We start from the raw sequence: 15986 nt of genomic DNA on the forward strand, positions 1-15986 counted from the left end.
TTCAAACCCCAGGCCTACGTGACCCATGTGGAGCTGGCCCATGCACAGTGCTGATGGGCACAAGGAGTGCCCTGCCACGCAGGGGTGTCCCCCGCGCAGGGGAGCCCCACGCGCAAGGAGTGCGCCCCATAAGGAGAGCCGCCCAGTGCGAAAGAAAGTGCAGCCTGCCCAGGAATGGTGCCGCACACACGGAGAGTTGATGCAGCAAGATGACGCAACAAAAAGAAACACAGATTTCCTTGCCACTGACAACAGAAGCGGACAAAAACAAGAACATGCAGCAAATGGACACAAAAAACAGACAACTGGGGGGGGAGGGGAAGGGAAGAGAAATATATAAAAAAATAAACCTTTAAAAAAAAAGCAATTAGTCAATGTAGACAAATGCCAAAAAGAAATTTAGAAATTGAAAATGGTATTAAGTTATTAGTGACCATCACTACTTCATGCTGCATTCCTATCCTCTCTGTAGTGAAAGATGACTTAAAAACACTGTTCAAGGGAATGGATATGACTCAAGCAGTTGAGTACCTGCTTCCCACATGAAAGGTCCTGGGTTCAGTCCCCAGTGCCTCCTAAAAACAACAACAACAACAAACAAATAACAAGCAAACAAACAAAATAACCAACTCAGAGGAGCCGATGTGGCTCAATGACTGAGTGCCAGCTTCCCACATACAAGGTCAAAAAAAAAAACAAAAAACGCTGTTCAAATACTCTTGATGTATCTCTTTCCTGCTAACTTTGATTATGGCTCTTGGCAGAATAATGAATGATCTACAGCAGTTATCAGAAATGCAAAGGAAAGTAAATTGGGCTCACAGAGGTAGACAAAATTAGCCTGAAGGGAAAGCTTCAAATTCCTTTGAGGAACACTACAGAAGCTTTTTAACATTGCTACCACTGTTCAGTATTTCTGAACAAAATCACCCAAAATGAAATTTATGGGTTCCAACTGGACAGCAATCCAAGGGTTATACTGCCATTTAAAATACTGAAAATATATAAAACAGCTTTCTCAAGGTCTAGAAAGGGTAAAAATGGTTCCTGCCTGGAACTTCTCCACTGTACCACTGGAGGAATACAGTAGCACTGCTGCTAAATTGTGCCTGAAGACTCACCACTGGGGGAGAAATAAGAAGCTTAGTAGCAGAGATCCACACAAAAGAAAATAGAAGTCCAACAAACGAGGAAAGAAAGTGAAGTTTTTAGAAGCTAATGGAAAGAAAAAACATTCTTCCATGCTATTTCCCATTATCTCTACATTTCATAGCAGGGATTTTCCTAATCCTTATTTTGCTGTGAGGCCCTGTTTTGTAGTTCCCTTTAGTAAATGTTCCAATGAAAGCCTATAATTCAGACACATGCTGTTATTTCCCACTGTGGTGAACTGAATTATGTACTCCACTTAAGACATCCTTAATTTTAATCCACGTTTCTTTAGATGAGAATTCACTGTACATAAGATCTCTTAAAGATGTTATTTTAGATAAGGTGTGGTACAACTGAATGAGGTTGGGTCTTAATCCAGATTGCCTGAGTCCTTTATAAACAGAAGAAATTCAGATACAGAGAAAGCCATGGGGAGGAGACTGAAGCTGGAAGTCAGTGATAACATGGAAGAGAAAGTTGAGGACATCTCCATATGACTGAACAGCCAAGAAACCCGAGGACTGCAGGCCAGTCAGAAGACAACCATCCCCCAGGAAGAAACAAGAGTTCTACTTTCTGAGCCAATATGGTTCTGTTTTAGCCAAAACCAGTTTGTGGTATTTGTGATATCAGCCTAGAAAACAACAAAGATATCCACCTACCAAGCTTTAGGGGAGTGGCTTACAACAAAGCTTGCTTTTCTAGTTATTCATCTGTTTTTCAAAAGAACATTACACTTTATTCTGGAGCTCCTATTTCAAGAACCATTGTACCAGACACAACTGATAACCGCAAATGAGTTTCCTAACAAGAGAATGAATTCCCTTTCCTGCTCAGGCAACAGTTGCACAGAACTCTGGCTATCTATAGCGTCCCAGAATCTTAAGATTAGAGGATGGGGAAACGGACTTGGCCCAATGGATAGGGCATCCGCCTACCACATGGGAGGTCCGCGGTTCAAAACCCGGGCCTCCTTGATCAGTGTGGAGCTGGCCCATGCACAGTGCTGATGCACACAAGGAGTGCCATGCCACACAGGGGTGTCCCCTGCTCAGGGGAGCCCCATGCGCAAGGAGTGTGCCCCCTAAGGAGAGCCGCACAGCGCGAAAGAAAGTGCAGCCTGCCCAAGAATGGCACTGCACACACAGAGAGGTGACACAACAAGATGACGCGACAAAAACACACACAGATTCCTGGTGCCACTGATAAGGATAGAAGCGGTCACAGAAGAACACACAGCAAATGGACACAGAGAGCAGACAACTGGGGTGGGGGAAATAAATAAAAAAAAAATAAATCTTAAAAAAAAAAAGATTAGAGGATGGTTTAATATGCCTTGGATCTACAGTTCTATGGGGAAGATAGAATCTCTTAGGTTAATCATGTGTTCTTCTATCTTCAAATATCAGAATATGAAAAAAAAAATTCCTATTGGCAAATATTTAAAATCTTTGCAGGAGCAAATACTGCAAAATTTTAATATGTTACATCTCAATAGTTGATACATGGATTTTGATTACATAATGCTCTGAGAGAGAAAAATATATGTATTAGAAAGTATCAAGATTTGCCATTCCTCCCATGATTTAACATTAAAGATTAAATACCAAGCTTTTAATTTAAAAAGTTATGTAGAATAATATTTTTTTGAAAAGCCAACAGATCCACATGCTTAAAGAATGTCCTATTCCATAAGTGATATGTTACTGAAAATAGGCTATGACAAATACTTTCCAGTTTCCAAAGTGAAAAGTATGTATATTGACCTGGTCCACAAATTGACTTGTTTTTTCACTAAATAAAATATCAATCCACTTTATTCCTGGTTCAACTCTGTGCTTAATAAAAACAAGATATTTATTTACATACAAAGGTAGATTTTAGATTTTCTCATTTGATACTCATAACAAGCCCCAATTTACAGATGAGAAAAATCCTCAAATAGCCCATTCTTTTATTACACCACGATCAGACCAAACACATGATGGTAGCAAAAAGAATGAAAAGAAATTACAAAAATAAAATTGTTCAGCTAAACAAATTACAAATTTACCTTAATAAAAAGTAAAGCAAATAATCAATAAAATGAAATCACTCTTTAAGAAAAACAGCTCAATTCCTCAAAGACCAAACATAAAACATCTGATTCCAATGGTTCTTCTCAGTCCAAAGCAGTAAAGACTTAAAAATCAAGGGTCTAAAACACTGCTTCATAAAAGCCCAACTTCATTCCTTCATGTTTAATGAAAAAAATTCTAAAACTCTATTTAGGGGAGAACTTCTGAGTTCTCACCAAACTTTGAATACACTATCATTGTATTGTTTTACTCTTCAGTGTCATCAATTATTAATATCTATAACCCTAAACTAGACTATGAATACTTTGGAGGAAGACCTAGTTTTCATCTTTGACTCCTTAGAATCCAGGACCATTCCTGGAACAAAACACTGTGGTTGTACAATAATATATATAGAATAAAGTGAATGAGGAACTGCCATGTGTAGAAAATGTCTCCATTTTATTTTTAAAAAACTTTTTTTTCATTTCTGCTATTAATCTCTTATCCTTTTGTTTTTAAATTTCCACTAAGCCAAGAAGGATTTATTTGAGAAGACTTCCTTTCCCCCCCTCTTTCTGTCTCTAACTACCTCTAGAACTTTTATACTGAAATTTAGCATTTAAGAGTATTTTGCCTTCTTTATACATTTATTTACACATTTGTGTCTCATTCTAAGCTATAAATTCTTTGAGTGGGACAATGTTGTATAGTACTATTTGCCTTGGCCCATTTTAAACACCTCTCACAACTCCAATGTATATTAAGTGCTTTATAAGAATTCTGTTTAATTGATCTAGATTACCTTTTCAGCCTGTGACATTTTTTCTCAGCCCTCCCGTAAGTTATTCTGGAGCATAGTTCCAAACCAGAATACTGAAATGATGCTATACAAAAAAAAAAGGTAAGAAAATTAATCCTAGTTTCTGTTTTCTGAATGTATGCATCATACTTCACAGGATGAAATCTCAAACGATTTCAGGCATTTATTTTACACTAGCAGGTCAAAATGGCAATAGACAACTCTGTCAAGAGTGAGTTTCCCAGCCACTTCTGGTAAATCTACAAAAGAGGGTCTTCTGTTAGGTATGGGGATATAATAGATTTCTATGATCTTTCCTGTGGAAGTAATTTGAATCAATTCTCACCAGACCTGAAAGCTAACTTCTGCTCTCTAACTCCACCTTGTAGGCATGAAGACAGATCAAGCAGAAAAGCCCTGGATAAGCCACTTGAGAATAGTTACAGTAACATGATAAACAAAACTGTTTACCTGAACGCTGACCATAACTATCCATGCTGCCAAACGCAGTACTTGACAACCACCACCATGCCTGGTACTTACTGCAAGCAGTATAACTGCCCAGCAGGGGAGGTCCTGAGCACCCTTATAAGCAAAGAACTATACAAAAATAAAGTGGTAAAAAAAAAAAAAAAAAAAAGGTAGTAATTATTTTTTTAATTATTTTAGGACTGCCAATTCTTCCTTTTAAAATAAGGAAATCAGTCGTCAACCCTTCTTTGGTCAAATTTTACTAGAACAAGTTCTAAAGGACAGTTCAAAAGTCCTTTTGAATTTTTGCTATACTGAATAAGCAATTCATCAAATTTTGAGGAATCTTTCATCATACGGCTATGTTCATTAACAGCATTTGTGACAGAAATTCATTAAATTTTAAACTAAATTCTTCTACTCATATATATACATTTAATATATTTCCTACAATGTAACACTTTTACTAATTCAACTTCCATTTCTTTTTATGTGAAAAAAGTTTTTAATACTTTCAACTTACATTATGACTATTACATGAACAGGGACCCAAAGTATTAAAACCACACAAAATTTTTTGCCATACCAATCTCTCACATCAATGAGTTTTGTAATTTATTTGATAACCTGTACCTCTTTTAAAAACACACATACACATAACTATATACATACATACAGATAGTTCTAAATTAGCATGTACAATAAAGAAGAAACCAGGTACTTTCCTTGGAACAAATAAGAATATAAACAAGGAGATAACATGATTCTTCCCATGGTCAGTCAATAAAATAGGTTATAATATAAAACCATCACCAATCAACATACCATATCTAATAAAATCAATATGAAAAGTTAACCAATGGTTTAATGGAAGCCCCCAAGTTTCACTAAAGAATATTATTAGTACATCACTGAGCTTAGAAAAATAGTACATACACAGACACATGCATCTACTTACATAAATATTTTAAACATATTTTTGATGTCTCTTTTGAGAAATCCATTAACTTGAAGAAGTCTTGAGAAAGGCACTTCAAATTTCCGTTTACTTATTAAAAACTAAATTTCCATAGACATCTCAGGCTATGCACAACTAAGTTATTTCTAACTCGGGAGAATATATCCTCCCAAACCAGGGTTCTCTAGTAAAAAGTTATGGTGGTGATGGTAGCACAATATTGTGAAAGCACTGAAATACATATCTGAGGGTGAATAAAAGGGGAAATGTTAGATGGTAAATATGGTAATGGAATAAAAATTAAAAGAAAAAAAGCCATGGAACTACACTACACAGTGAACCCTAAGGTTAAACCACGGATTTAATTAATAGTACAACTATAAAAATGTGCTATTACATCAATTGCAACAAATGTTCCACACCAATGCAAGATGTTGGTGGTGGTTAGTATATGGGAATCCTGTATTTTATGCACGTTTGCTCTGTAAAACGACAACTTCTCTAAGAAAGAGAAAAAGCAACAACAAATGAAAAACAAAAACAAACCCAGTTATTCAATATAAAATTTTAAACGCAAAAACTACTATTGAGTTTTTCTGGTAAATTTCAACTATGAGGTGGGGGGCGGTGAGGAGGGCAAAATCAGGTTTTGTATTCAAGTTAAAAAGCTGAGGTGCTGGCAAATTAGTATAGTAAAATCCCATTTATTTGAAAGTCACTGAGAAATAATCTAAGGCACATCAGATAAACTGAAATAAGCATTTCTCCAGTAAGGGGCTAACTTTATCAGAGAGGCAGTTACTCTAAACCAGTATAGTCCAACTGAATTAGATTTTACTCTGTGTTACAGCAGTTCCACTATTACGTGGCACCACTAATAACCAAACACACTCAATTCCAAAGACTACCTCTCGTCAGGTTCAGTTGCCATTACCTATAAAAAACACTTTCATCTTTATAGAAAAGGTACTATAAAACCAGAAATATCATTTATTAAAACAAATATACTTTTAAGCATAACAAATATAAAAATGGAAACTTTAAGGAAAAAAACTATAAGCAGCAGTGATAAGTATGAAAAAACATATTCTTTACAACAATGACTACCATAGGACTACAATGCCACAGTAAGTTATGGTCAAAAATCAACAAATCTAAAAACAACATTTGAGCCAAAACAAAGAGAACTTCCTCCCAATTAAATAAATCCAAACAAAAAACCCAAACCTCTTATTTCCATAAAAATTCAACTTTAATTGTAAGACCTCTCCCAAAGACCAATATCCAAAATTCACTATTAAAATAGCTGAACTCATCTCAGCAATCCCAGGCTCTTTACTCCTTTACTTCACTCCTACAGTGCCTAGTGACTGATCTTCCCAAAACATGGATTTCAATACAACCCCCCTTCCCTGTTCAGAATACCTCAGGGCCTCCCTAACCCAACCCTCCCAAAGCTTAAAGCACATCCAGTCCAAATTCTTTAGCCTGGCAACCAAAGAGGTGTACAATATGGCTTCAACCTTCCTTTCTGGCTTCCTCTCAGTATTCTCTTAGAGAAATCGCCTCTAGTCAAATCATCTGTCCCACTGACTTCAGTAAATAACAAAGTATCTTATTTTTCTTAAGATGAACTCTATGAAAAGCAAAGCAAAATTTTCTAAACAAATTTAAATATATGCAAACCTTACATATTTTAAGAAAACAAGTTAATTTCTAACTGTTTATTACCTAAAAAGACTGACATAGAAAGTTTGGTAAAAAAACAAACCCACATCTACTCTCAAGATTTTAAGATACCCATATGGTGATATTTCCATTCAATTTTTGACTGAAAATTCTCAAATGAAAGAACTGGTTCTGTTATGACAAGGGCTCTTAACCCTACACAGTTTTCAAATACTTGAAACTTGAACTCACCTGATGATATTTTATGATTCACCATCAGGGCTCCAATCTATTTCTAAACTATATAGAACAAACAGTAAGTTGCTGCTACTTTCTTATGAAAGATACTTCCTGCGTTTATCCCAGAAATTTTCAAAAACTTTTAAAGGAAAAATGTCTTTATTTTGATAAACACAAATAATATATTGGCAAGTTTTGGCTTTATCAACACATTTCAGAGTGTAGAAGATTTTCTGAACAAGAAAAAAAACTGAAACTTTCAAAAAAAAATACTGAGATAACTTAAACTAAAGCACTGGATTAAAATCAACTAGAACATAGTAGGATAAAGAAAGTTTCTCAGATCTTAAATCCCTCTGCTAGGACATTTACTTTTGGTGGGAACAGTGCCTGACATTTATGAAATAAAAAACAAAACTATTAAAAACTCTCTCTCAAAAAAGAAAATACCAAACACCAAGACTGGTTTGAAACTTTCAGAGGACAAAGAAAAACGTTATCAATTTGTTACCTACATTAAATCAGTTATTTAATGTAGTGAAGACCCTGGCAACCATACTAAAAAGAGGATGGGGACAGCATCTGAGATATGAGATCATCACTGTGTAATAATTATGGGCCTAGAACTAAAAGATCAGCAACCTCTTGAGCTACAACAGCTATCAAAAGGATTATCTTTATATATCTAATTAGCAGATTTACACTCAGCATGGGTAGAAGAAAAGAAAGGCAAGAATTTAAAAAGTGCAGAGGGGTGAAAGGAAAGGGTTGGAGATGAGGACAGGAAGGAAAAAAGACCTACATGTGAAGTCTAGAGCAGGGAGGAAGAAACATCAAAAGAGAGAAGGGGTTGTTGAGGAACAAAAGAAATCTACAGTTTGCCTCAGAGAAATTAATTCCAGAGATAACATACCACTGAGACTAGAATCCTCCCAAAAAGAAGTGGCCCAAGAAGTCATTTTAAGAAAGTTTTAGGAAAAACTACACTTAGAAAACCTGAGTCTTAAGATGAACCGAAGACAGAGCTCTTTTTCTGAATGTTCTTAAACTATATTCCTTTTATATTTTATTATAGTTAACTGTAAATTATAAGTTATTTTTGAGAGTTTTAGTCAGAATCTTTTTGATAAGATCTAAATGCAAGTATAAAAGTTGCCTAATAATCCTCAAGTGAAACATCAGTGCTAATACTGTTGTTTTGTTTTGCTTTTTAAAAATAAGTTTCTGATGATTTACGATAACATCATAAAGGAAAAAAACCTTAAAATAAAAATAAAATGCTAAAATAAAAGATAAATCTTCTCAAATGAAATATATCTTAATCTGGGTACCTACGAAAGTCATACAAATATAGAAAATGGGGTCTGAAACAGACATTTTGTTTTTAAAGGTACAGGACTAAAAGAATAGGTAAGGTGAGTAGGTCTGGACCTATCAGAAATATAAAAATTATTTTGAGGAGAGGAACTTAGTAAAAATTCAGTGTCAAGATGACCTGATGAAATGCCATTAAGGCAAAAAGTATTTGAAAAATTTAAGATTTTGCTCTTGCGTTGTCTCCATATCCTCAAAAAGCTGGACTCAGAGCTGACTGGATGTGAGTGAGAATTCCTTACAGTTGTTTGAATTTTCACAGACTTCAACTATTTTTGTATATCATAAGGAAGTTTGCATGAGCGTAGAATCTCTTCACAGCTTTTTCTGACACCATTCTTTTGACTGGAGGGCTCAATAAACAAGAACGGGCATTTAGGCCTTTTCCTTCAGAATACATTTTTAGATTTACCAGGAAAAAGCACTTCTCAAAACTGATCCACACCAAGAAAGTTTTATCACAAAACATCTAGCAGTAAATACATAATTTACTCATAACAATTTCAGAAACATTTCCTCTCTAAATTCTGTATCAGAACTGTCACTGAGAAGGTTGGGTCTTTGAATCTGGCTTTCTGTATATTTTCTCTAATAATTTATTTTCTCCTTTCTAACTACCTTATAATGCCACTATTGTTCCACCCCCATTCTTTACTTTCCTCCTGTATGTACTGAAACACACATAGACACAAACACAATATATATCAGTACCACTATGCATGAATGTATGCATGCATGTATGTATGTAGAGACACACACATATACTAAGACATGAGTCCCAATTTCAGAGCATAAGTCAAAAGTAAAAACATAAATAAAACTGCAAAATTCTTACTTCTAAGACAAAACTGTGACTGGATACTGCACTCACCAGATGGTTCTTCAGGCTCACTTTCATTTTCTTCCTCAGGTGGGGCTTGTGGAGGTGGTGGGGGAAGCTTCTTTTCTTTCTCTGCTTTAGCATTTCTCTCTTCTTCTGAATAATACTCATCTTCTGAAAGGTTGGCCAAGCTTTCATCCATCTCTCTGTACTCTACCTATATGGAGATTATACCAGGGAAAGCTAAATATAGTGAATATCTATAATCAAGGTCTCTATTTGGAACCATCAATGAATGAAAATTGCTTTCAGACTTCAAATTCTAAGGGAAATAAGGAACAGCTCATAACAGGTAGTTATTAAAAACAAAACCCCTCACAATAGAATCAGTCCAGATCAAGCTTACTATACATGGCACATACAAGTTTCAACAAAAGATTAAAATAAGCTTCAGTTAAAAGAAAACATAATTAACCAGAATACCAAGTCTGTCTAATACCAAGACTGTGCTTCTAACTACTATTCTGTGGGAAAACAGCAAAAGAATTCCAGAAATCAAATGAAGATGGAAAAAATAAAAGTTGCAAATAGCAACACTCAAATCAAAACTACAAAAAGGTACATTTGCTTAAAAAATTACAAGCCATACTAAGAAAAAGGAAGAGATAATTCAGGCAAAGGAACAAATCAAAGCTCCAGACAAGAGACATGAAACAGGTAATTAATGAGGTTCAAACAAATCTAAATCAAAAGATGAAGGATTTAGAGGCAGAGGGGTCACTTCTCTCCCAGAAAAAAAAGCTAGTGAACAGGCAGAGATAGCAGACGGTCCATCTATTCTGGAACTCAGGACACCAGCAGAAAGTGAGACTCCACCCAGAAGAAAGAGAGGCAAAGAAAAGGAGTCTCAGCCCAAAAATCCCCGAATAAAGAGCAGCAGTGGATACCCATCTCCCCACAGTATGACTGCAGTGGCAAGAGAATGGGCAAGTTGCAGGGGTCCTTTTCCTCAAGAAAAAGGGGGTGGGGGGGAAGCACAGCTTACAGCAAATTAGAAGAACTTGGTCTGCTGCACTGAAGGGTTCACATTCATCTAAGTCGAGTGGGGGTAGGGCCCTGAGAGTAGGCAGGGAGCTCAAGATAATATGCCTACTCAAACACCCTCCCAACTGCCCTAGGCTGGTTGCTGAGGAGGTAGAGGGAGGGAGGGTGCAGCAGACCAAGGGAAGAGAACAACTTTTGAGAGTTTCTTGGTGAGTCTGACCAGCCTGAATGCTTCTGCAACAGGCACCACAGAATACAAGTGAATGTATTCCCCCCAGCACATGGGGTGTGAACTGAGAGGTCTGCCAAAGAGCACCATCTTTGTTGTTGCTGACAGACCAGAAAAGAGAAAAATCATAATAAATAAAAGAGGCAAACAGGTTTCTTTACCGTCCCCCTCTTCAAGGCCCTTGGAACCTGGCCTGTACGCCATTATTGGGTTCTTAGTTCTGGTTGGAGCAGTTAAACAGGGGCAATCCTAGGTATTTAGAACGAAGTGAAACAAGAGTTAAAGAACAGAGGTAGCACACGGCTAATTAACAGTAAATCCCTAGGCAAGAAAGAAACTGAACACCAGAGTAAACTCAGCATCAGAATCAGATGTCTAGACATCAGCAAAAAATTACAAGCCATACAAACAAAAAGGAAGATATAACATAGGCAAAGGAACAAACCAAAGGTCCAGATGAGACACAGGATTTAAAACACCTACTCAATGAGGTTCATACAAATCTCCTAAATCAAATCATGGAGCTGAAGGACAACAAGGCTAAAGAAATAAAAGACATTAAGATGACACTGGGTGAGCACAAAGAAAAATTTTAAATCCTGGATAGAAAAATAACAGAGCTTATGGAAATTAAAGACACAGTAAATGAGATTAATACAAAAGAGACACACAACAGTAAATCTGAAATTATGGAAGAAAGAAACAGTGATATAGAGGAAGGAACAACTGGAATCAAAAAGCAACAGAGAGAGAAAAGAATGGAAAAAACTGAGCAGGGGCTCAGGGAGTTGAATGATAACAGGAAGCACACCCACATACATATTATGGGAGTTCCAGAAGGAGGCGAGAAGGGAAAAGGGAAAAAGAATATTTGACGAAAGACTAACTGAAAACTTCCCAACTCTCATGAAAGACATGAATATACGTATTCAGGAAGCACAGAGCACTCCAATTAGAATAAATCCAAATCTACCTACTCCAAGACACATAATATGCAGAATGTTAACTGCCAAAGATAAAAGACAATATTCTGAAAGTAATAAGGGAGAAGCAAAACATTACATACAAGAGGTCCAATAAGATTCAGTGTGGATTTCTAAGATTTAGTGTGGATGTCTCTAGGTGAGACAGCAGTGGAATGATGTATTAATAATTAAGGTACTGAAAAATAAATACCACAAAAAGACCATGAACAGAGGTCAACTCAGACCAGCAGAATATCTCAGCCTACATGTAATATCAGGTGTTAAAAACTGCTTTTCGACTTTGGGTAAAAAGGGCGAAATGGAAAGGACAAGTGAGTTTACATGGCTAAGAGACTCCAAACAAGAGTCATCAGAGGGTGATGCTTATGCACACCTCAGCAGGGTATCAGAGACAGCCAAGGTAGATGGAAAGCCAGGTGCTGGTTCTCCTGAGGGCTGCAGCGACCCACAGGTTCTATGGTCAAGGCAGATGGCTCTGGAGTTCAGGGCCATGTCAGTTGGCCCTACTTTGGAGTTTGTGTTCCTGAGTGTGATGGAGTTGGACTCAGATATAACCTTTCTACACATGCCTCTTCTGTTACTTTTACTGGACCTGTGGTTGGCATTTGGGTTGGTGTATACGCAGGAGACCTGAATCTCTGAACTGTCCATGTGACGGCCAGACCCTGGGCCTCAGCAGACTTGCACCTCCTACCCTCTGGTTTCTTGGACTTACCCTGGGCAGCTGACAGGGAGGTGAAGAGGGTCAACCACCGCACCAGGGAGCCAAGAGGGCCTACAGCTGCAAGCAGGAGAATTATATCCATCATCCATGTGGAATCTAAACCCCCTCTTGATATAGAGGGGGACTGGACATAGCCATCCCAGGTCCACAAGATGGAGGAATAGAATATGGATTACAGTGGACTTACTGGTGTTCTGCTGGGGAACGATTGTGATTAGTAAGGGAAGAAATTGTAGTAGTGATGTGGAGAGGGTGGCCACGGTGGCTGCTGATGGTCGGGAGAGGGAAGAAGAGATATGGTGTGGGGGGATTTTCAGGATTTGGAGTTTTCCTAGGCGGAGCTGCAGGGACGGATGCTGGACGTTGTATGTCTGTCATAGCCCACTGGGTGGACTGTGGGAGAGTGTGGACTGCCATGTGGACCACTGTCCATGTGGTGCAGCAGTGCTCCAGAATGTATTCACCAAGTGCAGCTGATGTGCCACAATGATGGAAGAGTTTGTTGATGTGAGAGGGGTGGCACAGGTGGGGTAGGGGGTATATGGGGACCTCATATTTTTTTAATGTAACATTTAAAAGAAAAAATTAATTAATTAAAATTTTATAAATATGGATATAGAGAATTTGGCAAACACAATTAGATTTATCAAATAGGAATTAAAAACGGAAGTGGATGTGGCTCAACTGATAGCGCATCGCCTACCATATAGGAGGTCCAGGGTTCAAACCCAGGGACTCCTGGCCCATGTGGTGAGCTGGCCCACATGCAGTGCTGCTGCATGCAAGGAGTGCCCTGCCATGCTGGGGTGTCCTCCGTGTAGGGGTGCCCCACAAGCAAGGAGTGCACCCTGCAAGGAGAGCCACCCCGCACGAAAAAGTGCAGCCCAGCCAGGAATGGCACCACACATACGGAGAGCTGACACAGCAAGATGATACAACAAAAAGAGACACAGATTCCTGGTACCACCAAGAATGCAAGTGGACACAGAAGAACACATAGTGAATGGACACAAGAGAGCAGATGATGGGGGGAGAGAGAGAGAAATAAATAAAATCTTAAAAAAAGTAAAATACTACCAACCAAGAATTCTTTATCCAGCAAAACTGTCCTTCAAATATGACAGTCAGTTTTAAATATTCACAGATAAACAGAAACTGAGAGTTCGTAAACAAGAATCCAGCTCTGCAGGAAACGCTAAAGGTAGTTCAGCAGCCAGAAAAGAAATGAGAAGCTTGGAGGAGAGTGTAGAAGTAAAGACTTTCAGAAAGGGTAACCAAAAAGATAAAAAAGATGGACAAAAATAAGATATGGCATATGAAAGCCAAAGGATACAATGGTTGAAGTGATGCCTTTAAGGTAATATCATTGACTGTTAATAGAATAAACCCCCCAATCAAAAGACATAGGCTGACAAAATGGATAAGAAAACATAAGCCATCCATATGCTGTCCCCTGGGCACTCACCTTAGACAGAGGATGCAAATAGACTGAAAATAAAAGGCTGGAAAAGATATTTCACACAAATAGCAACCATAAGAGAGTAGGGGTTTCAATGCAAAAAAGAGATAAGAAATGAAGAGGGCCATTAAAGGGACAATCCACCAGGAAAGCATAACAGTCATAAACATGCACCTAAGCAGAGGTGCCCCAAAATACATGAGGCAAACTCTGGCATAACTAAAAGGAGACACAGACATCTCTACAATAGTTGGAGACTTCAACACAGCACTCACAACAATAGAACAACTAAACAGAAGATCAGGAAACAGAGAAATTGAACAATATGATAAATAAGCTGGACCTGACAAACATATACAGAACACTGCATCTCAAATCAGCACATTATACATTCTTCTCAAATGCTCATGGATCTTTCTCCATGTTGGGCCACAACACGATTTTCAATAAATTTAAGAAGACAAATTATACAAAGCACCTTCTATGATCATAATGGAATAAAGCTGGAAATCAATAGTAGGTGGGAAAGAGAAAAATTTGCAAATATATGGAGGCTAAATAACACACTCCAAAACAGTGGGTCAGAGAAGAAATTCTAAGCGAAATTAGTAGATATTCAAGGCAAATGACAACAAGAACACAACTTATCAAAACTTATGGGTTATAGAGAAGGCAGTACTGAGAGGGAAGTTTATAGGCCTAAATGCCTATATTAAAAAAGAAGAAAGACCTAAAAGCAAAGATCTACCTGAACAACTGGAGAAACTAGAAAATGATCAGAAAATCAATCCCAAAGCAAACAGAAAGTTAAAAAACAAAGATTAGAGCAGAAATAAATGAAACTGAGGGGGAAAAAAAGAGAAAAATCAAGAAAACCAAATGGTGGTTTTTTGAGAGAAATCAATAAAATCAATAAACCATTAACAAGACTAATAAAGAAAAAAAGAGAGAAAATGCAAATACATAAAATCAGGAATGAAAGGGGGGACATTACAAACAACCCCGCAAAAATGAAAATAAGCCTAAGAGGATATTATGAGAAACTGTATGCCAACAAATTAGACAACATAGATGAAACGGGCAAATACTTGGAATGCACAATATACATTTACTCTACAAGAAGACATACAGGAACTCAGCAAATCAAACTCAAGTAAAGAGACTGAATCAGTCATCAAAAATCTTCCAACAGTAGTGTGGGTTGGGGGAAAAACACACCAAATATAAGATAGGGACTATAGTTGGCAGTAACATGTGGACAATGAACTTGCATAGTTTGTAACAAATGTTTCACAACAATGCAAAGTGTTGGTGGAGGGGTGATATGTGAGACCCCTGTATGATATTTTCTAACTTTACAATCTTTACTATAAACCTACTGCTTATGCATGCTCATGTATGAATGATATACAATAAAAAATAAATTTTTAAAAATCTTCCAACAAAGTCCAGAACCAGATGGCTTCAGGTGAATTTACCAAACATTTCGATAAGAATTCCAATCCTGTTTAAACTCTTCCAAAATAGAGAAGAGGAGGGAAAAACATCCAATACATTTTATGAACCAACATTACCTTAATACCAAAGCCAGATAAAAATACTACAAGAAAAGAAAATTACAGACTAATCTCTCTCATGAACATAGACACAAATTCTCAACAAAATACATACAAATCAAATCCAAAGTGTATTAAAAGAATTATATACCACCTGGTATGCAACAGTGGTTCAACTTAAGAAAATCAGTTAACATAATACACATTAACAAATCGAAGGGGAAAAAACCACATGATCACCTCAATTTGTGCAGAAAAGGCATTTGACATGATCCAGCGTCCTTTTTTGATAAAAACCACTTTGAAAGATAGTTATAAAAGGAAAGTTCCTCAATAAGATAAAGGGCTTTTATGAAAATCCCACAGCCAACATCATACTCAATGGGGAGAGGTTGAAAGCATTCCCTCTAAGATCAGGAATGAGACAAGGATGCCCACTGTCACTA

At 37.2% G+C, this 15986-nt stretch overlaps 1 protein-coding gene across 3 annotated transcripts in view; it reads right to left on the bottom strand.

Moving 5' to 3' along the window:
- The window catches only part of KDM1A (lysine demethylase 1A), a 96560-nt gene that overhangs the window by 72304 nt on the left and 8270 nt on the right, over nt 1-15986 (bottom strand). For all 3 annotated transcript variants that reach the window (XM_004465439.5, XM_023590827.3, XM_004465437.5), the window contains exon 2: nt 9594-9759. In XM_004465439.5, the coding sequence (XP_004465496.1) occupies nt 9594-9759 (166 nt within the window). The remainder of the gene's footprint in view (nt 1-9593; nt 9760-15986) is intronic.

Source organism: Dasypus novemcinctus, chromosome 9 (assembly GCF_030445035.2).
Source record: "Dasypus novemcinctus isolate mDasNov1 chromosome 9, mDasNov1.1.hap2, whole genome shotgun sequence".
NCBI lineage: Eukaryota > Metazoa > Chordata > Mammalia > Cingulata > Dasypodidae > Dasypus > Dasypus novemcinctus.